This window comes from Triplophysa rosa, linkage group LG11 (assembly GCF_024868665.1).
Source record: "Triplophysa rosa linkage group LG11, Trosa_1v2, whole genome shotgun sequence".
Classification (NCBI taxonomy): Eukaryota; Metazoa; Chordata; class Actinopteri; order Cypriniformes; family Nemacheilidae; genus Triplophysa; species Triplophysa rosa.
This window is the reverse complement of record NC_079900.1, coordinates 18,481,887-18,506,865: the sequence shown is the minus strand read 5'-3', so window position 1 is coordinate 18,506,865 and position 24,979 is coordinate 18,481,887. Positions and strand designations below refer to the sequence as shown.

The following is a 24,979-nucleotide window of genomic DNA, read 5'->3' as shown; positions in this document are numbered from 1 at the left end:
AAAGGACGTTTGGTGAATACATACTGTGGAGATTGATATGAATATTAACCTTACTGAATACTTGAATTGAAAATGAAAATTGCATTTTTGAGAGCCTCATCTCCTTTTGCCTTCCATGAAAGAAATACAGTTTTGGCATAAAGGAGTGTTCAGGTGAGCAGCAGGACCTGGGTGGTAAAGAGTCGAAGAATCAGGTGACATTCTCCTTGAACTTTAGAGGCGCTGGACCTCGGCTCCAACTTGAACCACTTATCATAACCAACAACCGGGATCTCCTGATGAGACACAGAATGTGATATGAATGTAAATCTCATAAGAAAGAGTCGCCACCGCTGTAGGGCTTTAAGCGTGCTGAGCTCACATTCAATGGGATGTTGATGCAACCCAAGAAGTCGTCAGCATTCTCCTCACTTCCAGACGCAGCTGCTCCATTGGCTCGCACTGATTTGGCAATTTGCTTGAAATATCTAATAATGATGCAACAGGAGTCATTTATACAACACTTGATCCAGGTGTTTTAGGAGATTTTAGGGAAGAATCTTAGCAGTAAAAATTGAGTGGAGCATTATGGGTCAAGTATGACTGGGTATACTAAAAAAGAATGTGTTGCAAGTTTGAGACGTTCCAACAGTGCACATTTACACATATAGACGCTACACTGTTGTGCCATACTGAACACAGAAATGTTTTAACATATCTAAGATTAGCTACCTTCCCATTCCTCTGAATCCACTGATTTCATTCATTTTCTTACAGGCTTCTGCAACAGAAACATCGTCATCGTGATCCCTAGAGAGAGAAAATAACAAACATCATTTAGACGAGAAAAACAGATTGTAGTTTTAACGCCTAAAAACGTTCTCGATCTGAAGGACACAGTGATTCATCTCACCATATGTCCAAATGCAGAAGGTCATTGTGAACATCGTCAATATCACTGTGAAAAACAAACACATTTACAAACGCTGTCACACTTCCAGTATTATTGGCTGAATTGTCATTTTTACTTGCATGTCATTCAATCAAATCTTTTCAAACTGTTGTCAGCCAGATACTTACAAGACAAAGTGTTCGTTCCACACTGGATTGAGGGTCTCGGGTTTGACGTCGGTCACTTGGATATCCCTTCCCGCAAGAACTTCCTTAACGCTGGAGCGCTTGTCTAACTTTTCCCGTCTCTTACGAAAACTAAACTTCCTCTCTTTCTTCTCCTCTGTGTCTTTGGGCGATTGTCCCAGGAGAATTCCCAGCATGCAGTAGGGGTCACTGTAGCCTAGACAGCACCCGGTTCGCCACAGATAAACATGGTGGTTAATTCAATAAAGCTTACGATAAAGTGTTCTGAGGTACAGAGAAACAAATGGCCTGCTTTATCATGCGAGATTGCTTGTCGGCCCATTCATTACAAACCTGCAAAAAAGACTAAAAGCCTTGCAGACAAAATAACATCTAAAACAAATGCATAATTTCTATCATGCCTCGGGTAAAACAAATGAAATGCCCTTTGATGATTTTGTGAGGGATTTATATATTACGTCTACTTTTAGATGTTATGTCTTTGCGTCTTTTTGTTTGTAAATGGCATCAAAAGGACACAATGTTAGAAGGTTAAATAAACATACCGAACAAGTCATAAAAGGCAAGAACATCTTACCATTGGCGTCTTTGGCCATCAGATTCTTGCCTTTCATTACAGAGACCCTGAGAGAGAAGTTGGCTCTCTACAAAAGAACATTTCAGACACGGATTAGAGTGGCACCACAGCAATAATAAAAACTCAGAGCGAACATGTTTTGTTGGTCGTTGGGGTGGCACCTCAGGTGAGCACGCAGTGAAATAAATGCAAGCGTGTTGCGCTATAGCTCGGGGACCTGTCGGGAGCAGAGGAATCAATAGAATTTTCTTTCTCGTATGTCAGATGTGAGTATGTGGTGCATGACACGGGTGGAGAGAGACCGCTGTGTAAATGAAGGTTCGGATCATTGTGAAAAACATTCAGATCAGCATTTCTCTATTCTCTTCAAGACCTTTCAAAGAAAGCAACGGGAACCGCTTTTACAAAGAGATTTCAAGCGTTCTCAGACAGGACTAATCTGAAGACATTCTGTGCTTGATCAAACATCACGGTATAGAGAGGACGCCTATAGATTACAATGCATTCCACTCGTTAAAGAATCCTTTGGACTTGACTTATAAGAAAGAAAACATGAAGTCTGTCCATAAAGTGATAAGAATAGGGTACTTGAAGCTGGGAACAGTTAACGCTGTGTGCTGGGATTTTCATGGAAATAGTTTGAGCAGTGGTGCATTGTAAGTATGTTGTATAGCACAAAACCTGTGAAACCCTCACCTTTGATTCTCGAACTCTCTGCAGGATGATGTCGTGTTCCTCTTGACCCATATCAAAGACCTGAGGGAGACCATAGATGGTATTAAATGTGATGGAGAAATTAAATGAATGACCAGTAAGGGAAGGTGGAGGTACGCAGGTATAACTGGAACATGTCACATGTGAGGTAAAAGGCCTCTTAAACATGCATGTTACTGTATCTGATTGACAAGATTAGATGGACAAGATCCTACAGATATTTTGTTTGAAAGATTTGTTTTTAAAAATAATATGTCTTCTTTGACATTTTTGTCACCAAAAATGATCTCTATATTGTTTTTACATAATAGAGATGATTTTCATCAATATTTACACAATTACTCACTACTGCCAAAACCACATGTTATTCAGCCCATAGCACAATACTTATAATTATATACAGTATATAGAGAAATATTTGTTCTATTTGTGCATATTTATGTAGGTTCTATAAATATTTGCCAGCTTTTCTAACTTATATTTTTACATTTATATGTAGCTATTTTTGATTTTTGATAGCTATATTTTATTTACTGTATATATTTATTTCAAAATACCAAATAAGAATTTCAACCGGTACAGTCTAACCAGTTTTTGGGTATGATAATGCAAAATGTAAGTCATAGTTTTCTGTTAGTTCCTGCCATGTTATGGTTTGCCCCCTTGTGGGAAGTTTTTTGTTTGATGTTTGGAAGATTTTTGTTGTCATGTTTACCCCCATCGTGGGTCTTTAATTTAAATAAATCTTGAGTTGTAATCTGCTGTCTGCGCCTGGGTTCTGCCTACCAATTCCTGACAGCAAAACCTTAGAATTTTAGGTTGCCTTATGTTTATGCATTATGTTTATTAAAAAAACGGTTTATGAGCTTATACCTTTTGTCAAATTACAAATGTTCACTATTATTCTTGGATGGATCTTTGCTGTATGTGGTAGTGGTAGCAAAAGATCAGTGGTCAAAGCAAAATTTCATCTCGTCTTCAGCAGAAAAATGTTCCACATCACACATTTCAAACATAAGACCTCCTTATGAGAGGTCACAGAATGGATTTGTGCTCCTCTGGAGTGACAGGGGTTTCATGGGTGTAATATAAGCACCAAACATCAATCCCCACTGGACATGGGCTTTGATGTTTAATCATGTCTGAGACAAGAGCATCTGCTCCAACTCATAATACCAACTCCAAGTAAACAAACCCCCTCCACCACGACCCAAACTCTACCTTCAATTCCTCCACAATCCCTTCAGGCCCAGCCCAACCCCCCCACCCACTCAAAAAAATTGCGAGTGTTAAACCAAATGTTTCTGTCTATTTCATTTCTTTTAGAACAGACCGTGTTATTATCTGAAGTGTCACAGGACATAGGATATGTTACACAGCACCCCTGAAGTGTTTTATCTTGTACGTGTATGAAGTGTATGTGATCTATTAAGGAAATAAAGTGTTTGCACCTTCTGTAGATAGCTGAATATTTCCCCTTCATTGGTGACATACTCTGGCGACGGCACCCCGACCAGATTGACCACCGTATAGATCGCCTCCTCATACAACAAGTCGAGCTTAAAGACAACAATTGCTCTCATCACTGTGAAACCTCTATAGAAAGGACATGTAACCTATGTAAAAGTGATGCCACAAGTGATGATTTTTTTGGGATAAAAATCTTTTGTAAGTTGGAACAGGAGACTCACCTCATCCCTGTTGGCTCTCTCTGGAACAAAAGCCTGGTCCTTACACTCTGGGGGTGGAGGAGCACAGCTCTCCTCCTGTAAATGCATGAGGACGGGGAAACCAATGGAGACAAAGATGAGAGGTGAGGTAATCAACGAAAAGCGGGGACATCATTATTTGTGTTTGACAATGAGCTCAGAAGAAGCTCGGTGTGCATGTAGATTTAAGAGCTTCAATGCATTGAGAAAGCAATGAGCCTGGGAAAGAGGTATTCATGAGCCGTTTAGAATGATTCTCAATCAGATATTTTTAATTCGGCCTATTATGCGAGTTCAAATATGGTGTGAAGAGGATCTGAACAGTAAGGGCAATAAACTCATTGACAGACTGTTTAAGACATTGATACAACATTGACATTCTTTGGTGGTTTGTGCAGTTTTTAAAGCTCATTTGTATCAAATGAACTAATCGGTGGCTTGGCATAAGGGATACGATTCTTGATAAAACTCTGATAAAAAAGAAATTAAAATAATAATACAAAATATTTTTTAAAGTACAGTATCACAATATTGAAAGTGAACTGAATATAAATAGTGTAGTACCATTGTACCACAGTACATTTCTGTAAACTTAAAGGGATAGTTCACCTAAAGATGAAAATGATGTAATCATTTATTCACATTCTTGTCCCTTCAAACTTGTATGACTTTCTTTCCTACGCAGAACACAAAAGAAGACATTTTGAAGAAAGTTGGTAACCAAACAGCGCTGGCACCCATTCACTTCTATTGTATGGACACAAAACCAATGCAAGTCAATGGGTGTCGGTTACCAACGTTCTTCAAAATATCTTCTTTTGTGTTCTGCAGAAGAGAGAAAGTCGTACAGGTTTGAAACGACAAGAGTGAGTTAATGATGACTGAATGTTCATTTTGGGGTGAATCCCTTTAAAGAGCATAGAAATGTTGACAAAATTATTGCTACAGTCAACAACGTCTTAATTCCAGATTGAGGCGAATGTGTAAAAACAGTGTCAAGAGACATTTTTACTTTAAGCAAGAGATTTTAGCCACAATCCCTTTGGCCATGAACAGGATGAAGAATATTTCAGACTATCTCAAAGAAGCCCAAAATAACAGTGAACAATTTTCTAGCACTGCCTCTTGTCAGTGTTCATAAATCCACAGCTGAGAAAATGCCGAGAAATTTATTGAGGTGGGATTCACAGCTCTCCGAGAACATTGCTGCTCTTCTTTGTCACAGAAAACTAGAATCATCCAAACAGCTGCTGGAAAAGCGTACCAGAGAAATGAGGTAAAAGATTAACTTTACAGCATGCAGCATAATGAGCGACGTTATTTTCGCAGACAGCAAAATGGCGAATCCCCACATAGAAACCTCACACCAGACGTGCCATATGATGGTGGGAGTATCATGATGCACAGCCTCAGAACTGGATACTGTAGCTTGCTGTCATTGTGGGGATAATGAACTCTAATAGTGCTGTGTGTCTCACAATAGAAGCGCTAGACTAATGCTTTTTGTTAATTACTTTACGCATTGTATTTCATTCTGCATGGCATTTACTCTGCTTACTCCCCCATTCGCATTTATTCTTTATTGTATGCCATCCAGTCTGGGTCAAATCGGGTTTATTTTTCATATTATGTGACATTTACTCATATCACTTGGTTGTAGCACCAAGTCCCTGATGGAGTTATATTTTGTTCTTACTGTGATGAAAAGCACGACGTTAAATCTAACAGATAAATCTACAGCTAAATTTACAGGAGAATGTCAGGTTGCCTTTCCATGCGATGAACCTTAACTCTTTCCCACCAGCGGCAACATTTTGATCATTTTCACAAAACTTTGAATATTTTCTACTCTATGTGACCCTGGACTACAAAACCAGTCTTAAGTAACACGGGTATATTTGTGGCAATAGCCAGTAAATATCATGTTCCATAAAGATATTTTGTCAGTTTCCTACCGTAAATATATAAATGTTATTTTTGTGAGTGGGTGCAGCAAAATCGCAATAGCACTAAGGGGATTTTTCACCAAGTGATAACGATGTGTTTAGTAAGAAAACGTTCAAATTCCAGCAAACCGACAGCAATACGGGTGAGCATTTGTTAAGTGCCTCTGTGCCTCTAGTAAGTGCTAAAGTTCACTTGGCTTTTTTCATGTTTGTTGATGGCTCATGGCGAGCTGTAAAACTATCGGAAAACCGTGATCCTAACCTTTATCTTCATAACGAATCCCCGATTTATTTTTCATAATTTATTCAAATTTGATGTCGGAGATTCGTGAGGCTGGTGACTGTAGTGTATACTTTGAGTTAATACGTGTTTCGCTTAATTATGCAATATGAGTAAACAGTGCTCATAAACAGCTGTTTAATCTGTAGCCCCGCTTGAAGTGCTTTCCTGTGGCTCAGTGGTTAGAGCATGACGTTAACAACGCCAAGGTCATGGGTTTGATCCCAGGGATTGCACATACTTAGGAGCAAATGTATAGTATAATGCAATGTAAGTCGCTTTGGATAAAAGCATCTGCCGAATGCATAAATGTATGTAAATGTGAATGAACAGATGCTTGGACCCGGAAATGGTATTCCTCATGTCGCCACTTAACAAGTGAAGAGAGAGCATTAAAACAAAACTGTTTCTTCTTAGCAATGGCCTGCAACAGCGCCTCTGATTAACAACGTTAAATACAATTTTCTCAATATTTTTTCTCAAGATTCCAGATTTTCAAATAGTTGTATCTCGGCCAGATATTGTCCTATCCTAACAAACCAAAAATCACTGAAAAGCTTATTCAGCTTATGAGATGATGTATAAATCTCCTTTTAGATCACCCTCATGACTGGTTTTGTGGTCCAGGGTCACAGACATGTATGAACATACAATATATCAAACGTGTCCCCTATTGTATTAAACATGGAAAGCCGGAAAAACCTGTCAATAATGGGGAAGTGTTGTGTCATAAATGACGTAAAAATCTTTGGGTGTAGGTCATAGGGCACAACATTATTGACCTTGAACATGAAAGAAAATCTATATCAGAATAATGCAACGTGAAACTATAGTACTTCCGAATGGCCAAGTCAAAGTCTTGACCTTTATTCGTAATGAAATGTTGTGGCGTGACCTCAGGTAAGTAATTCAAAGAAGGCGACACACACATATTAATGACGTGAAGTGTTTTTTAAATAGAAATACCTTATAGTTATTATGTGGGAATGATTACCACCCACACAAAGTCAACGGTGGATGTAATTGCTTCTGAAGGATGTGCCACGGGCCTTTAAATTTCAATGTTTACATCAATTCCTACAAAAACGATGAATGTTGGATCAACGAGTTCAATAAAAAAAAATCTATTTTACACAATTTACTTGTAGATCTATTGGACTATTGTAGACAATTCTGCAAAGTCTTTCAACAGTGAATGTACAACTTATTGTACAGCTCTTTGCAAGTGGTAATGACATTTTTATCCCCAAGAATAAGTCAACATTGATTGCTGCTTTTTCAACATTTACTGCTAGAACAGTGGGAGAGGAAGCTCTTCAATAAACATCTAATTCAAGCACATTAACTCTGATGTTGCCTTTATATGAGGGAAGGGGGCGTGAATTGCTCTGCTCTATTGAAGGAAACATGTAATATCTGAACCACCTATATACAGAATGTCAAAGAGAATTAATGATATGGGGAGCAGAGAAACATGTAGAGAAAAACGTTGATTCTTAATCATTACTTCAGATTCTTTGGAGGTGTGGTGACCCTGGTACCCTGGTTAAAACAGAAATGTTCTGTCGTCTTGTGAAGAATGTGGTTACCTCAGTTTGGGCAGCAGACAGCAGACTATCCTGTTTCTGGAGGATTTTATTCATGCGGTCAAAGAACTCCCCGTTTCCCCTGGCAACCCTGGAAATAGAGATGGATCAGTTCAGTCGTGAAACATCTCGCCCTTGTTTATCTTTAATTATACAATGTGCCTTCAAAAGGAGCTTCCCTGCCGACAAAATCGCAGGGTTTTGGTCTCTGATCTAATACGCTGTATTCAGTATCACACACTGAAAGCTCATCTGGAGGTTACACTCATTCGCACTATAATAAGATGAGCTGAGCAACATTGGGAGCTCTTTGACAGGCATCTGGCAAATGCTTGTTTTGGTTGACATGTAATTACTTGAACATGGATAAATGTAGAAGTGGTAATAAACTGTCAAAATGTCAAATTTATGCTGAAACCGAGAGCGGTGTTGACATATACAACCAGATGAGCTCATATTAGCATGCAGATTTTACTTTCAGAAAAATACCAACAGTTAAAAATGTTATTTTATTTTTATTATTTTTTCATATCATTTTTAAGCACTACAGTGACATTAAACGTACATTTATTCATTTGGCAGAGGCTTATCCTAAGCAACGTACAGTTGAGGAAAACAACAAGCGATTCATCTGAAGAAGGCAATAAACACGAACCAGCAATACAAAGGTACAAAAACAAAGCAACAGTCAGTATACAGACAAAATAAGAAAAATAATAGAGCTAGCATAACGTTTTTTTTAAATTAATTTATTAATTGTAAAAGTGAACTTTTAATACCCTACACTAACCATAATCTAGAAAAACAAATTTTAAAGAGTAACCACTGAAAATGTATTGTTGAAAAGAAGCAAACGGATAAGAGAGAGTGAGATCACTAGCCACCTGACCACATCTCTGACATTTTTTATTAAAATTCGTACTTTTTGTCGCTATGACATTGGATTTTTTCTTTGATATTTGATTCCAACATTGCTAGTTATTGTGTCTCTGTCACTGAAACTGTACCTCTCACAAAAATGCCAAAAGTGATTTTATTCTTTATATTGTCATATAGGTGGCTCATTGCTAAGAATAGTAGCCATGTGAAGTTAAATTAATAAAAATAAAACTTTTAACTTGCACTTTTCACTAAATTTGAACTTATATTTTACACTTGACACACTATAAAAACAACACACTCTGTGTTTAAAGGTCCAGTGTGCCATTTTTTGGAGGATCTATTGAGCGGTGAGGTTTGAATTGCAACTCCCCCCTCTACTATGTGGGCTGACACAGGACTAAGATGTCTCCACTTCTTTGCTGAAGGAGTGTCATGGCTCTGCCTCACTTTGTCATGTTTTTCTTGGTCCTGTGGCAGAGTCATGACAAAGCCTTTGGTTTTGTGTGAGAAAACCATGGGGTGTTTATCTTTTGACACTCCATGTGTTTTCTCGTGTCTTGTCTTTGGCCCCGCCCCTCTCGTTTCATGTATTGCTTCCCTGCCGTGTCTAATGTTTCCCACCTGCCCTGTGTCATTATCCATCGTTTGTCTTGCCTTTAAAATGCCCTCATGTTTCTTTGTCCTGTGCTCGTGGATTGTATATGTACTTGCGTTTAGTGTTCCTGTTCTTCACCTTGTCCGTGGATTGAGTTTTGTGTTTACCCTGCCGTGGTTCTGTGTGAGACGTTTGGTCGAGTTTTGTTGAATATTTTGTCCTGCTGTTTTTGCCCCCTCGTGGGAAGTATTTTTGTTTCAAGTTTTGTATCCCAGTTCTGTTCTCATTTTTGACACCCCTCGTGGGTATTTTAGTTTGTTATTTGTTTAATAAAAGTCTTGTTTTGTTAAACCCTTCACGCCTGCCTGCATCTGGGTTCTTCTCCACGTGCGATCATGACAAGGAGGTAACGATATACTGTATTTACGAAACATACTCTGTAGAGCAGTTTGTCCGTTTAGGGCTACTGTAGAAACAACATGGCCATTTGACCCTTCACAAGCAAGCAGTTTGATTGACAGGCGATCTGACCAATCATAATGCCGATATTATGTGCCCCCGTGACTGACCGCCATTTTGTCCGACAAACAAACCAGTCCGACAAACCTGGTGTAGTAGAGATTTTTGCTTTTTAATTATTGTAATAGCAAACAGAAAGATATATACCCAGCTTTAATGGACATTCACATTATAACGATAAACGATAACTAAGTTATAACTTTCTAAATGAAGGAGAATAGCAAAGTTCACATTCGTTTTCAGCAATGAAGTCGTAAAGCAACAGCTGTACTGTGTTTGTTCTATTTAACAAAAATAAAGATTAAGACACTGCTGGACTGGTATTCTTTTCTGTACTGAACTAATATTTAAAAGTTTGCTTTAGCTTTCACAAAGTAGGATCACGGCTGATAGAAATAGCTCATTCTAAGGTACTAAAAACATAACGCTTCATTATGTAAGGTCATTATACACCTCTGAAGACATAGTTATGTACATTATATTGCATTTCTGTCAATAGATCCTCCAGAAAAGATTACACATTAGACCTTTAACACATCTTAATGTAGAGTACAGGTTTATTATTGTCACTGTGTGTGGTGTTCCCTTCAGACATCTCCAGCAAGAGTTCCTTCATCATCCAGTTCTACCAACAAGAGGACATTTAACCAGCTAAATTTGACTTGCACCAGCTAAGACCAGCAACAATCCAACATAAACCAAAATGGAAAGCCATGCCGGTCGCCACTGGTCTTTTCAGCAGGGTGTGTAATCCGTTTCATTACACATCTGAAAGAATGAGCTCAGAAAGCAGATGCCGCTCAGCTGAGCAAAACAAACAAACACAGTGAGGAACATTGACAGCAGATTTCTGAATTTGTTGAGGACCTTGTTTCTTCTTGTTAATCTACAAAATGCCTGTTCTCACCGGGGATTGAGGTGACAGGCCAGCGCGTTCCTCTGACAAGCCTGAAAATCAACAGCTTGAAGCACGTCTGGGAGAAATAGCCTCCATGGAGATTAGAAAGATGATGGACGTTTTCTGTCCTCATTAGAGCTACTGCCACACCGTTAAAATCATCAACAGCGCAACAAGTATACAATCGCGTCCTGCCGCTTCTGATCGAGCCTCATCTTCACTGTCCAACTTCATTTATGGTATTGTGAGGTGGTCCGAGGGAGGGGGCGGGAGACGTGCTTCTCCAGCAGAGCGGGGTGAGCTCCTGGACCCCTGCCACTTGCTAATTTCCAGACCCCGTCGTCATGGTGATGATAGCACGTTCAATGCGGGATTGGTTGGCAGACCGGAGCACCTAGGGAATATCGCCCATCTCCCCCGTTCTGCCCTGCCTGACTTCACTGAGTGTTGAGGAATGAGGGAAGAATCCATTAGTATGGCCATACAGATGTCAGACCCCTCGGGGTTCTCAAACCCCCCGTCTCTCGTTATTTATTCTCCCCAGGGCACTCCAATCCGTTTCCCTGTCAGCAGCATCACAGCAGGTGCACATTAGATACCTGCGCCTCCACTCCCCGCCGGCCCAGAAATCCAGCAGAGCTCTTATGGGATTCCCTCATGAGATGAATCAGGGGTGACACTTAAGAGTTTGCGTAAATATACACTAAATGAGACCACATATTACATAATTGTCTGAATGGTCTAGGACTGTCTAGACTGATTTATTCAGCGCCGTGCGAAATAGTAATGACGAATGAGATCTCTTTAGCATCTTGAATTTTCTCCTAGATAGCAATGTGATTAAATAGAGTCAATGGATATTTTACGGAAAGGTGCGGTAAGCAGCTTAGCGCAGATCATGTGCCATTTGGACTCTGACCACACCCTCTCTGTCAGCCAGTTTAATGTCAGCAAACCTAAATGCATAAAATGGACCACTAGAGCAATTCTGATTCTGACTAGTTTTCTTGGGGAAAAAAAACACTAATGTTTTACAATTTTAGGGCTGTCACAGGAATAAGTGTGTTTTCTCATAACACCTTTTTGAGGGATAGACGCTTACAGCACATTTTTCTTGTGATTTTTCTTGTGAGAAAAAAGTCTTGACATCTTCAGAGTTTTAGAAGAGGTCTCAAGAATGTTACAAATTTTGCTGTATTGTGCCATTTCAATGTGAATTCAATTTTAAACATTCTTATCAAAATGTCTCCTTTTTTTGGAGTTTTTGGAAGAAAAACATTTGAGACATAACTGTGAAGACTCTTAAAGGGATAGTTCACCCATAAATGAAATTTCTGTCTCCATTTACTCACCCTCAAGTTGTTCAAAATCTGTATAAATGTCTTCGTTGTGATAAACACAGAGGAAGATATTTGGAAGAATGCTTATACCCAAACAGTATAACAGACTGCGCGATCTCAAAAAATGGGCTCCACGCGTACGCGGTGTGCAGACAACCGCGGACCCTCCTGATGACGAAAATTACGTCATGCGGGCAGACGTGGACGGCCGGACTACACTTTTGCCTTATGGGTGCTTGGAGTCATAACCATTTGGTGCTTGGTTTTAGATCTCCAATCAAAGCTTATTAAGATTTCTGTGCTATTATTTTTTGAAAAGTGATTGCACGGGAGGCACGGATTATTACAACTTCTGTGATTCCCACAAGTGCAAGTTACACAAAAATACACACACATATACATGCCCACAAACAGTCACCCACATTTATGTTGCTAGGAAACAGACTTTCCATGAAGCTAGCTTTTTATTATTTTAGCAATACTGTTTATTTTCATTATTCAGACTTCAAAGCTTATACTGGAGAGAAAAAAAAAATATTTCTACTGACATCGCACACACATACACTGCAGAGCATGAATGCCCGACTGTGGTCTAAACTTCAGAGACACACGCGTAAAATACAGCTTGGCAATTACGAATCAGATGTATGCCATGGAAAATTAAATGTTAAGTATGCAATAATCATTCTTTGGTTGGGGTGACATTTAGAGAGAAAAGATTCTGCAGAGTTCACATAGAAAATCCAAGTAAATCTTGCCCAGGCAACAGGAAATAAAATCCTGGATGGAGCTCATTACCTCTGATTCTATCTGGGCCCTTCAGGTCATACCGTGTGTGATTACGTTCATTTCTAATGCTGCCGCCCATCACTTGCATTCCCCGTATTTCCCCAGTGCATCATAATACGAGATTTTACTCTTAACCAGGTCATTTAAATGTCTGTCACAGTCTTAGTTACACATCAAGGCTTCTACTGTCGTCTGTGTCACAACACTGTGATTTTCACATGAACAAAACTAAACTACATCAGCTCCCTTGTGTCTTCAAAAGTAAATGTTCATGTTTGAATCATTAAGGTTGAAAAACACTTAATCTCAAATTTATCGTTATTGTTTGGTTTTTGTTGTTTGTCCTGTTCTGGGCTGTTTCAATTCATTTGTACAGCTTCACAAGACAGCGCAGTATTAGTTTTGAACATTATCTTATAATTGCTTTGCCACAGACGCAATACAGAGCTGTAAATTTACACTAATATGAAAACTTCAATATGAAGTATTACAATATTTACACTACTTATATTCAACTCAGCTTTTAAATGCAAAATGTACTGTATGTAATGAGGGAAGGTTAATTTATGCTTGTGTCTCAAGCACACAATGTACGTAGATAGAAAATATGAAATTATCAGACCATCATCGTTATTTGTACAGTTAACACCATAGGCGTAATTTGCGGGTGGGACACGCGAGACATGTCCCCACCACTTTTTGGAAGAAATTTAGAAATGCTTGCAGAAGGTGTGTATTGTTTAGTGGTCATTAACATCTAAAACATGTGGAAAATGCAGGATGCGCCGCTTTCTCACCATCTCCCGTTGCTCAAACTCGTGAGATATATGTGCGGAAGACAGAAAGCTGCGACTCCAGAAACGCGGCCAGTATAAAAATGCGTGCATCATCCGCACTCGTGCCGCATGCTTGTACATCCAGTGTCCAAGCACAAAACGCAAAAACTAATGAACAAAGTGACATTTTTAGTCATAGGAATAACTGTTTTAAGTGTAATGCACGGCAACACCCAAGTGACCTTCCCCAAATGACAGTTTGGGAACCACATACTGTGAGAGCTGGAGTCAAAAAGTGGAGTAGGCACCGTAGGCATGGACGGACCAATATATGATAAATATTCCCTATTATAATTTATTAAAGTAATGTTTTTGTCATCTCTGTCCCCACCACTTTTCAAAACAAAATTACACCACTGGTTAACACTCTTGTATAAGCAACATTAACTTTTTATACCATAGTCTGTTTGAATACTTGATTCTGCTGGAAGGTGTGCATCAAAACAGTTTAATGCACAGGTAGCAGCCAGTTGGATCAATGTCTGAATTTAACTGACAAAAATAACTGTAATTTTGACCTGTCTGATCAAAAATGACACTATAAACATCAATAACAGCTTTAACTTGGCAAATGACCATGGTACAAGCGGGATAAATCCACGGCTAGCCGTGCATTAAAGGATTTTAATGCACTTTGCGGAGGCAACCAGGTTATTGGCCTCTACGTTGTGCATTAAAAGCATTCAATGCATGGCTAGCCATGGATTATCCCTTACTTAAATGACATTACCTTTCATACTGTTTCATAACGCTGAACCTGCATTACGAGTCACACACGGTATCAACTGTTTCTAATTTCAAAGTTAATTATTGTATTAATGTTCATTATAATACTATTAGTGATAACCTGTTGGTGTTGCTGAAGGGTTACTGGAGCTCTGCTTATGGTGCTGTGGGGTTTCATAACACTAAAAAGATTGGGAAACACTGCTATAAAGCAATAGTGACAGACAGACCTATACCTAGACGTACAAAAAATCACTCATTCAGTTAACACCCCTGTGATAGGCTATATTAAAAGGTTGTGGTGTGGCGCTAGTGATTTAGCGCCTCAAACAATCCCCCACCTCCTTTTAAAACGATGACAAATCGCCCACTCTGGGTTTAACCGTGAGCCCGTGGTCTTATCCGCTGTGACGAAATACAAAATCAAATTAGCGTGCGTGATCAGACACTACCAAGACAAAAGCTATTACAACTTGTCTGATCTAATCATTAAATGACAGGAAACCCTGACTTTGGCAATACTATCCCACCTCCATGTTTCTTGCAAACATCTCCCATGAGCTGCAATCACAGTAGCTGTAGTCACCTGTGAATACGGTTCACAGGAAAGGGAGGCTCAGCTTTGCATCATTTGCATAATATTAATGAGTGAGTGTCTGGGTTAGAGGTATTAGTTCTCTTCTGTGCTAATGAAGGAGACAAACATCTTCCTGCAACCCTAATGATGGCAGTCGTACAGCCGGAGGCAACGGTGGTTCACATTAGCTCTGAATCTCACAGGACTGAATCGGGGGGTGTTGGGGGGGTAGATTCATTGACCACAGCTAGTTACATTTGGCCAGTTACATTGTTTTTTTTTATAAAAAAAAACAATAATGAAGACGGGTACATCAAATCAAGCACAAAACAATCGCTTAGTTCTCCGCTGCACGTAACAGGTGTTTTTCCCTCCTAGACAGAAGAGGTGCAGTCATTAAAAATAAAGCAGCTCATATTTTAGGAGCAGCTGTGATAAACAGACGTGTTTCTGTTGCTATAGAAACCGCAAGGTTCATATGCCCATCATTACGTTTGGCTTTGAAATCAGTCGAAAAGGATTCAAAACGAGAAAGGCTGGGAAGACGACTGCAAAACAATCGACTTTGTTTACCTACGGACGCGAATCTTGACAAAGCCGTGGCTTCATGGACGTGACTTGCGTTGTGTAGCTCTGATGACCGCATGAACTAGGCCAAAAAAAGTTCTTGATCTAACAATTTTTTTCTAGTTTCGCTTCAGAATGAACGCTCTGCGTGTATTTAAAACATGTATGGTACATGTAAACATGTCCAGATGGGGTGAAAAAAAGATCTATCCGTGTAGTGGTGGCAGAGGAACACTAAAAAACACTTTGGCTGTGCTAAAATTAGCCAGTGGTATTACGGCGATCTGTGCCTTTCGTAAAGATCAAACTGTCATTCTTAACTAACCACAGAGACCGAATCACGTCTGTCTGTGGCTCGTGGAAATTGTCTGAAAACCAATCCTGAATGATAAGGAATAGTCTTGTAAAACTGCATTGAGCCAGAACAGTAATTGTTTCACGATCCACACAAAGGCCACTCTTGTACATCATTCTTAACACAGATAAAATTGAAATGTGATAGAGCAGCGTGTTGAGATTGAGTCATACTCAAAGCGTGAATGTAGTATAGATGTAGTAGGCGTTCGAGAGCATAATGAGTCACTGGCCTGTTCATAGACTGTCATTCCACCATCTGTTAAGATCTGCGGGAAGTTAATAGATCAATACAAAACTTCAAACGTTAAACACGTTGAAACAGGACTTCGCTATATCGACTGTATCAATACGGGAAAACACAAGTTCGCACAGACACCTTGCAAGTGTTTGATTTGCAAAGGTTTCCTTAATGTGTTGACATTTTCTATTTCAATTGCCTTTAGTTTTATACAGCCCGGCAACACTTGACAGTTTGACAAATCCATGGACGAAAGCATGACAAAAAGGAAGACACTTTCAAGATGAATAAATTCCAATTACTGTCTTCGCATGATCGGGAAGTGAAATAAAAGGTGAGTGTTTGTGCAACCCATAAAGTGACGAATGAGCCCCATGAAGCCTTGGTTTACAGTGATTTTATCATTTTAGGCACTTTGCAGTACCACAAGTATACTTTATTTTAAAACTTAAAGGTCCAATGTGTAATTTTTGGGATGATCTGTTGACAGAAATGCAATATAATATACATAGCTATGCCTTCAGATGTGTATAAAGAGCTTACACAATGAAGTGTTATGTTTTTATTACCTTATCATGAGCTATTTCTATCTACATACACCACGGGTCCCCTTGCATGTAATTCGCCATGTTCTGTCAGCCGTCATAGTGTTTCGATAGGGAGGGGGAGGGGTGGAGTGAGCGGTTGGTTGCAATTCGCAACCTTGCCGCTAGATTTCACTGACTGGACCTTTAAGGGTATGCTACACAATCTTTTGGGAGAAAGTTAGCATTAACATACACTACATTTTACCCAAGCTACTGTCTCACAGAAAGTTATAAAACATGGGAACAAATGTGTTAACAAAACTGGTGGGTCTTGAAAAGGAAAACGTTTGGGAACCCCTGCTGTATGGAAGATCATGGATTGGGTTAAATTACTTTTAAAACACTAAAAATGATTAAAATGACTGGCAGCTGAGATCATCCGTGTGCAAGGTAAGGAGGACATTTGGTAAAATTATAAATAAAACAAAGCAGAAACTCATAATTTCCTCATATTCCCAGTGTGCTGTTAGTAATATCCATCGTGTGTGCTGTAACAATAAAAGTACCCATAGTTAAATTGTTACATTGCGGGCTGAAATCTAAAGCGTTACCAAAATTCCTTTGTGAAACTTAAAAAGTGTCCTTCAACACCTCTGCTTTTTAGTTCAAACCAGAACGTAAAGCGTTTTTGCTCTCAGCTCCCTGACTCACCTGTGTATGATGGTGCCAGGGCGCCGTGCAAGCGTCGGGGGACTTTCACCACCGCTGGCCGCGGCCGGGGGTTCTCTCCTGGTCCTCAGAGACTGGCTCCTCTGCACCTGCCTCAGTACACTGCTCTTCAGATCCAGCAGCGTCGACATGATTGTTCACGACCTGCAGCAGAGACCACACACTGCATCAAATCCACGGCTGGAGAATGTAAAAAAACATCTCGAAAAGAAGGATGTGGAAATTAAAAACAGGAAACAATTAACCCAGCATCCACCTCTCAGGTCGGCCATTGGTTGTGCTTGAGGATGAGTAATTACAGGTATCATCCCTCCCCTTCATAATCCAGTTATAAACACACTTTGCATAGGGCCACGCTGCTCCTGTCCAGCGTTAATTGACGTGTGTGTCAGGCCCATTTGTCTGCGGCCGTGGCAAGTGGTCACTGGCGTGAGAAGCGAAGCCTGCAATTACTCTCAATGTCACAACAGACAGCCGCCGCGAGCTCTTAATTCCGATTGACTGGAATCGCAGGATTATGCTCTGTGCTCTTAACCTGAGGAGTTTGAGGGCCATGAACAACAGCCACTTCATTCTGGGTTCGGAGTGAGCGTGACTCACTAACATACAACACTAAGTCACTGAGAGAAAGGCAACTTGACTATGAGGGGAAAAAAAGAGAAAATGTGTGGAAAAAATGAGCATTGAAAGTCACGAGAGAAAGAGTCAGAACAAGCGACTGAAAATAATCTTGATTGAGATGCAGATGTGCAAACACTCCTTTCATCTCATGACAGTAAATGTTCTCCTTCATCAAATTTCTAAATGTTGCGAGGAGGAGTTTTGAAGCCCACTGCTGTATCAGTTGTTATCTATGGATCAACGCCATAAAATACAACAATGGCACGATGTTTTTCTTCTAGTATGATCTAGCATCATTCTGGAGGATTATACTTTACCCTGTAAGTAATACTTAATAAAAAAGTAATAGGGATGAACACAGAGAAAGATATTTGGTAGAATGCTTGTCACCAAAAAGTTCTTGGACACCATTGACTACCATAGTAGGAAAAATTACAATGGTAGTCAAAAGTGCCAGAACTGTTTGCTTTACTATATACTTCAAAATATCTTCTTTTGTGTTCAGCAAAACAAGGACATTTGTAAAGCAATTTTTCCTACTATTGTAGTCAATGGTGGCCAAGAACTGTACAAACATTCTTCCAAATATCTTTCTCTGTGTTCATCAGAACAAAGAAATGTATACAGATTGGGAAAAACTCGAGGGTGAAAAAATAAAGACAGAATTTTTATTTTTGGTTGGACTATTCAATTCAATTTTATTTACATAGCGCTTTTCACAATGTGCATTGTTCCAAAGCAGCTTCACAAGAGAAAAACAGAAAAACACAGATAAGGTAAAACACAGCACAGTGCATGGTGTTTATAGAACACTACTTTAGCTATACTACTTTATACCTCGGTAGAAACCAGTCTCAGCCGGGAGGGTCAGGTCCCCTCTGACGTGTCACTGAGTAAATGTTTATGAAAAATAGGGAGAGCTTATTAGTTGTGATTTAGGAAATTTTCATTTGTTGAAACTCCCTTTAACTGATCTGGTCACTGACTGGTCTAGATTGTTTTCCAGGGTTCATGAAGCTCAAGCTCATGTCTGACATCCCTCAGCGAGAATAACTCTGCAGGACAAGAGGAAAAGACTTTATCACATCCTCATCATTTGACCAGACATGCATTAAAAGTCATCGGGGATCAGACAAAGCGATGTGGTTATGCAGAACAACAGCGTCTGTCCCCACACAGCGCACATTCCACCGGTTGCCGTGCTGGAATTGAGTGCTGCGCATTGAAAGATATGTGTTCACCTGAGCTCTCCGCTCTTACCGGTGGCAATTAGCACCAGGCCGGCGAGCAGCTGCTTCCCACGGGAACCCATTTCAATAACGCATGGCGCCATCTGAATTGGATGTCACTCCGTTTCAGTCATCAGCTCCCATGAATGGTGAGAACTGACATGCTAACCAACACAACGCAACGGCTGCCAAGGGACCACTGGCGTTCCGACTGGTGGTCCCCGCTCTGTCCCTTGCACAGACTCTTGTGCTATGAGTGACACCGTTGCTCAATAGAGAGATGGTAAAACCTGGCAGTCAAAGGCTTCTCCACTGGGGATGGAGGGGTCTCTATGGTAACGGCAGAGAGACGAGCCGCCAGCGCAGGTACACAGGATTCGACAAAAGCTGCACAAAGCATGCTCTTGTTTTTGCTTCTGTCACCTTTCGTCAGTTAAGCCGGTGATGGTGAAAGGGGATTTTGAGGAAAGAGTTAACATCTTTTGGTTTTGTTGGATCCACATTCCTGAACTCACAAGAAGTAAAAGTTAAAGCTGCTGCCATCAGATAAGCAATATTACATTTATGCTTCCATCTTTTGCTCTTCTCAGACATGCAGTGAAGGACCATCATATTAGACTTTATCAATTTCAATACCTCTGATTGTTACAAAATAGTTTTATTGATTTCATAATGTTCCTTCTCATACATTTCTCACCGTCATTCATATACAGGGACTGAGCGACTGATTTGTCCTATAGATTTTCACTCTTATACATATAGATGAGTTTGTCATGGTTCTGCCTCACCTAGTCTTGGATTTCCTGGTCCTGAGGCAGAGCCATGACAAAGTCTTTGGTTATGTGTGGAGAGAAACATATTATTGTCCTTTTGACAATAATATGCGTTCTCTCCAGTGTCTCGTCATTAGCCCCGCCCCTCACGTTTCATGTATTGCTTCCCGTCCGTGTTTCATTACCCTCATCTGCCCTGTGTCATTATCTCTCGTTTGTATTCCCCCATATAATGCCTCATGTTTCATTGTCTTGTGCTCGAGGATTGTTTTCTGTACATGTTGTATCCAGTTCGTCTTGGTCTCTCGTCCAAAGAATCCTTTGTCACCTGTCCCTGTCGTGTTTCATCGTCCCAGTAAGTGTTTAGTTTAGTTTAGTTTAGTTTAGTTCGTCTAGTGTTTTATTCAGTATAGTGTTTAGTTAGTCCTCGTCCTGTGTTAGTTTATCGTTTTTTCTTGTTCTTGTATTTTGCCCCACCGTGGGTTTTTATTTTGTTTTTATTTGTTAATAAAAGTCTTCTGTTACCCCCCGCATTCACGTCTGCCTGCATTTGGGTTCTTCCACCACGACAATCGTGACAGTTATCCTGATGTTTTTTGTCAAGTGAAATGAGGAAGGGTTGCTGTAATAATGCTTTCAATGCTATGCCACACAAACTGCACCAGCGCCCATTCCTCAGCCCTTATTTATTTGTGCCAAGTTCTTCCTGCCAAGATATGCCAGTCAAGAAAGAAGACCTTTCTGACTACAATGAGACATTCCTAGTATGTATATGTTGTGTGTTAGATGTGTGCCGCACTACCCAAAGGTCACTAAGTAGATCATCTCATATGATTCTTTCATTATTCATTCACATGGAATAACTGTTTATAAAAGCAACAAGTGATTTGAAGCCTTGGTTTATAGTCGTTTTATAACGGCTAAGATGATGTCAGTTTGATCCCCTCAACTATCAGTCTATCAATTTGCGGTAAATAAAAACAAGCCTCGCCCTCTATTTTTCCTCATCTAATATTTCATTCCTCTCAGAAAAATTCTAAAAGTTGATCGTGCCTTCCGGTTCACAACATTAAAGCTCTTATCCTGTATCCTCCCATATATAATGTATATGATGGACAGTCACGTGACAAAAGTTGTGCTACGTTTGGTAGACAGCTCTCCCTTACCTATTCACTATTTCCTATTTTTCAGGTTGCTCTGAGCAAACCAGTCCAGTAGGTTTTCATTATAATCTGTGATGGCAAACCCTGTGATTGTCATAGATACAATCACAGCTCTCTTCTCTCACAATGAAGTCTTTCTGGATAAGCACTATGAGACAGCCCATGACCGTGTCTCCAATATTTTCTAAATTGCAGAAATGTCAAGTGTCCTTCTCATTATGAAGCTCTGAATGGCCGGCTAAAGGTTGCCTGTAAGAGTGCCATTTTCCACATCGGCAATGAAACGATATACACACACATATTTTAATATTTGAACCTGCCAAGCCACAGTGTAATTCAATCAATGCAGTCCTTCGGCTTTATCAGATGCACAATTCTTGAAGTGTGCCAGCACCATCGGTTGTGTGGGTGTGGAATAGCCCCAGCTTTTCCCCGGAGTGAGAGCGTTCTGTGAAAGCGTGAGGCAACATCCCGTCAGGTTTTGAACCTGACTGACAGCACACAGACAGGCGCTCGTGAGTTCAGGGCTGATGCTGCAGGTATGTGACACAGGTTTGCTCGTGTTGTGCCGAAACAAAAGGTCTTCCACAGGGAAGTCAGTCAGATGGGGGAGGTGGTACAGGGGAGGAAACGGGGCACATATCATTACGATCTAGGAGCCGATAAGGGCCAATAATCCTCAAGGCTCTGATAAAGGTGTAGGGCCATCAGGGGAGATATGCCAGCTTATTTCCCACTAGGCCATTTCCAAAGAGCCAATCTGGAGTGTTGATCAACGTTAACGTCAGTCAGACATTTTGCAATTGCGATCGATCGAACGTGAAGAATAGGGCTGTAGTTCTGTTTTTCAAGGCGACGTTTGAGATGTTTACATGCGTTTACGCTCACCATGTGATGGAACAAATTGCATAGACGTTAGATGACACAGTCTGTCCCTGTGAGGTTGTTGTGTAACTGAGCACTGACAGTGAGGGAAATGTTTGCTTTGTTCCAAAAACTTTACCTCGTAAAATCAGCAACCGAACCACCATGGCAACAAGAAATTGACTGGTTTTGAAATCAGCATCTGGACAGAAGACTCAAATCACTGACTCATTTCAAGAGACAGTTGTTAAAAGAATAGAAAATTAGACTTAAATATTTTAATACATTTTTCAACTTTTCAGTTTTGAATGAAATGTTTTCTACTCGTTTTTGTTCAATGTGCATCAAATCACACTCAGGTCAACAATCGTCATGCTGTGTAGGCAAGTTCATATAAGTAACTGATAAATAACCAACTTATTTAATAATATCAGTGCAAATTTAGTTTGGTCTGATGATCTTGTATTTGAAAGCTGCAATGAATTTTCATTAAACATAGAAAGTTGAAAATCTCTTACTTCAAGTCAACAGCAACTTTGAGAAAACACTTCTCAAATTAGACAGTGAAATTTCATTCTCACTAAAGTGTGCCAGTTGATTATTTGGTAAAATAAGGGGTAAATCATGTCGAGCCGTCGTGATTTTAAAGAGATATGAGAAAGTCAACAGCTCTAATGGTTTGAGTCAAAGGACCCTTAAACTCAACAACATGGCATGATTTCAGCACATTAAAGTACAAAGAGGTTTTTTTAAGTAATGCAATTCCACATGTTTTTCTGTAACTCCAGAAAGGTCTTTACAGCCTACAACTGACAGAAGGAGTGCTGCCTTTCACCTCTCTTCTCACACGTCTGCTCGAGCCCCCATTAAGAACAGCACAGATTTAAACTGTCAATCACTAAAGGAAAGTCGGTGCTTTCACATTCAATTACTGTGGGACAAGCTGTGGGAGACTGTTTTATTCTCTATGGGGAATGTAAAAGAAAAGTAATGCCTCAACAAAATTTTAATGTTCTTGAGAATTTAAGCAACCATGAATAGGAAAGACAAACATGAAATTATTTGCAACTTGCAAGCAAATTTATTTCTCTCAGACAAACAAAGATGCAATTGTTTATTCAATAATGTGTTTGATGAATAATCCCCTTTCACCAAACTACTTAAGAAGTGGTTAAGTATTACAATTTCAGTGATTCTTTTGACAACTGACAAGTTTTTGCACTCTTTGCTGTGTTTAAATACATATACCTCACTTGATACATAATTTGCTTCTTGGATCGTCAACCTTGTCTTGTGTCTATATGTGCTGTTGTCTTGGCAACTAACTCCCTCGTGGACCATTGCACCATCAAAGCATCTCCCAGGGGTAAAATAAAATACGTGTTAGCATTCAAATGAGTATTTACCTTTGCATTTTTCACCATTCCATATTTTTAGAATGAGAACAATTCACAAAAAATGCAAGGTTTTAAAGAAAACGAAGATGTTTTTAGTCTTATTACTTTAATAACAATAAGCAAATGCACTTGAAAAGAAACAGACCAACAAAACTTAACCATGTAGGCTACATTATGCCATATTTGACTACTTTCGTCAAATTGTTGTTCTTTGCGTATAGGCTACTAAATGTGTTAAAAGCAACCTGATAGTTTTGTTTTAATGCCAAATCGTTGTCAGTTAGGCTATTCTGCAAAAAATCTTTTTGCTTTTAACTGCGCCCTACGAGCGCTACTTCAGCATCCATAACATCTGTTTCGACATGGGTACAGGTGGCAAAAAACATAAACTATGCACAACCAGTCAGAAAGATCAACTTTAAATCATTTTTAAATGTCACTGAAATTGGCATACAATTCACAACAAACCGATTAATAATAAAACAATGTAGGCTAGTTAAGAGTAATAGAACAATCTTTCAATAGCATATAGACACGTTTAATGCAAGACAAACAACGTGTGTTTTTAACTTGCGCACTTAGAAAACAGAATAAAACAAATAACACATCACATCAATTTGACCGATAATTCACAATGTTAAACAATGCATGCGTTATAAATGAAAACACATCCAGATAAATATGAAGCAGCTCACCTGTGGATCTCTCATTCACTGATGCGCGATGCTCGTGCGACTGTTTGTGTGCGCCTCAGACTTTTCTTCGCCCATGGAAATCTACGCGACTGCTCGCTGGTATACCCCTTTAAGATGGGAGATGTCAATTTAGCAATGAACGTTAATTTGTCCTCATCTGATGACAGGAAAACGTTTTAATTTCTCCGAGATGCTTTCCTCTCCCCTCGCGCGCACCGGTATAATCCATATATGGTCAAGGGAAGTGAAAGACCACTTTGCATGCCTGGAGCTGTTGCTGAGGGGCTGTCAGCTCTGTGAAGAAAAAAGAGCTCCTCCACGTTGTTTTAGTGTTAAAACAAGAGAATATTTACACATTTGTTTATGTGCAGACCTCAAAAGTATGCCTGTCTGAGGGCATTGTGATGAAACAACATATATGCTGGTTACTTAGTCACATAGTACACAGCATCTATAGTGCAGAAAGTGTGAAAAATTTTACATTTACGTCACATTTGCATTTATTCAAACAGCAGATGCTTTTATTCAAAGTGACTTACAATTTGAGGGAGCATTCAACATTTGGTCTTAAAAAGCAGTGGGAACAATAAGCATGTTTATATTAGTACTAAATCTAAAACCGAACAACATAAAAAAGGGTTTGTAGTTTTTTATTTAGCTTAATATGGAGCACAACAGACCCTGTGTGAGCTGCATCAGTATTGCCTGCCAATATCAAAGGCTGGACCGCATACAGTTTTATAAATCATCCTGAAGCTCAATAATTGC

The 24,979-nt window shown here is 39.7% G+C and overlaps 1 protein-coding gene across 1 annotated transcript in view; it reads right to left on the bottom strand.

Moving 5' to 3' along the window:
* Positions 1-24,454, bottom strand: part of baiap3 (BAI1 associated protein 3) — a 49,996-nt gene extending 25,542 nt beyond the window's left edge. Inside the window, exons 1-12 of the mRNA XM_057347033.1 lie at positions 24,212-24,454; positions 17,452-17,613; positions 7,893-7,980; positions 4,060-4,134; positions 3,820-3,927; positions 2,351-2,410; positions 1,655-1,721; positions 1,060-1,273; positions 893-937; positions 712-789; positions 362-467; positions 168-275 (exon numbers count right to left, since the gene is read on the bottom strand). Coding sequence (XP_057203016.1) covers positions 168-275; positions 362-467; positions 712-789; positions 893-937; positions 1,060-1,273; positions 1,655-1,721; positions 2,351-2,410; positions 3,820-3,927; positions 4,060-4,134; positions 7,893-7,980; positions 17,452-17,600 — 1,098 coding nt within the window. The 5' untranslated portion in view covers positions 17,601-17,613; positions 24,212-24,454. The remainder of the gene's footprint in view (positions 1-167; positions 276-361; positions 468-711; positions 790-892; positions 938-1,059; positions 1,274-1,654; positions 1,722-2,350; positions 2,411-3,819; positions 3,928-4,059; positions 4,135-7,892; positions 7,981-17,451; positions 17,614-24,211) is intronic.
* Between the last annotated feature and the right edge of the window lie 525 nt (positions 24,455-24,979).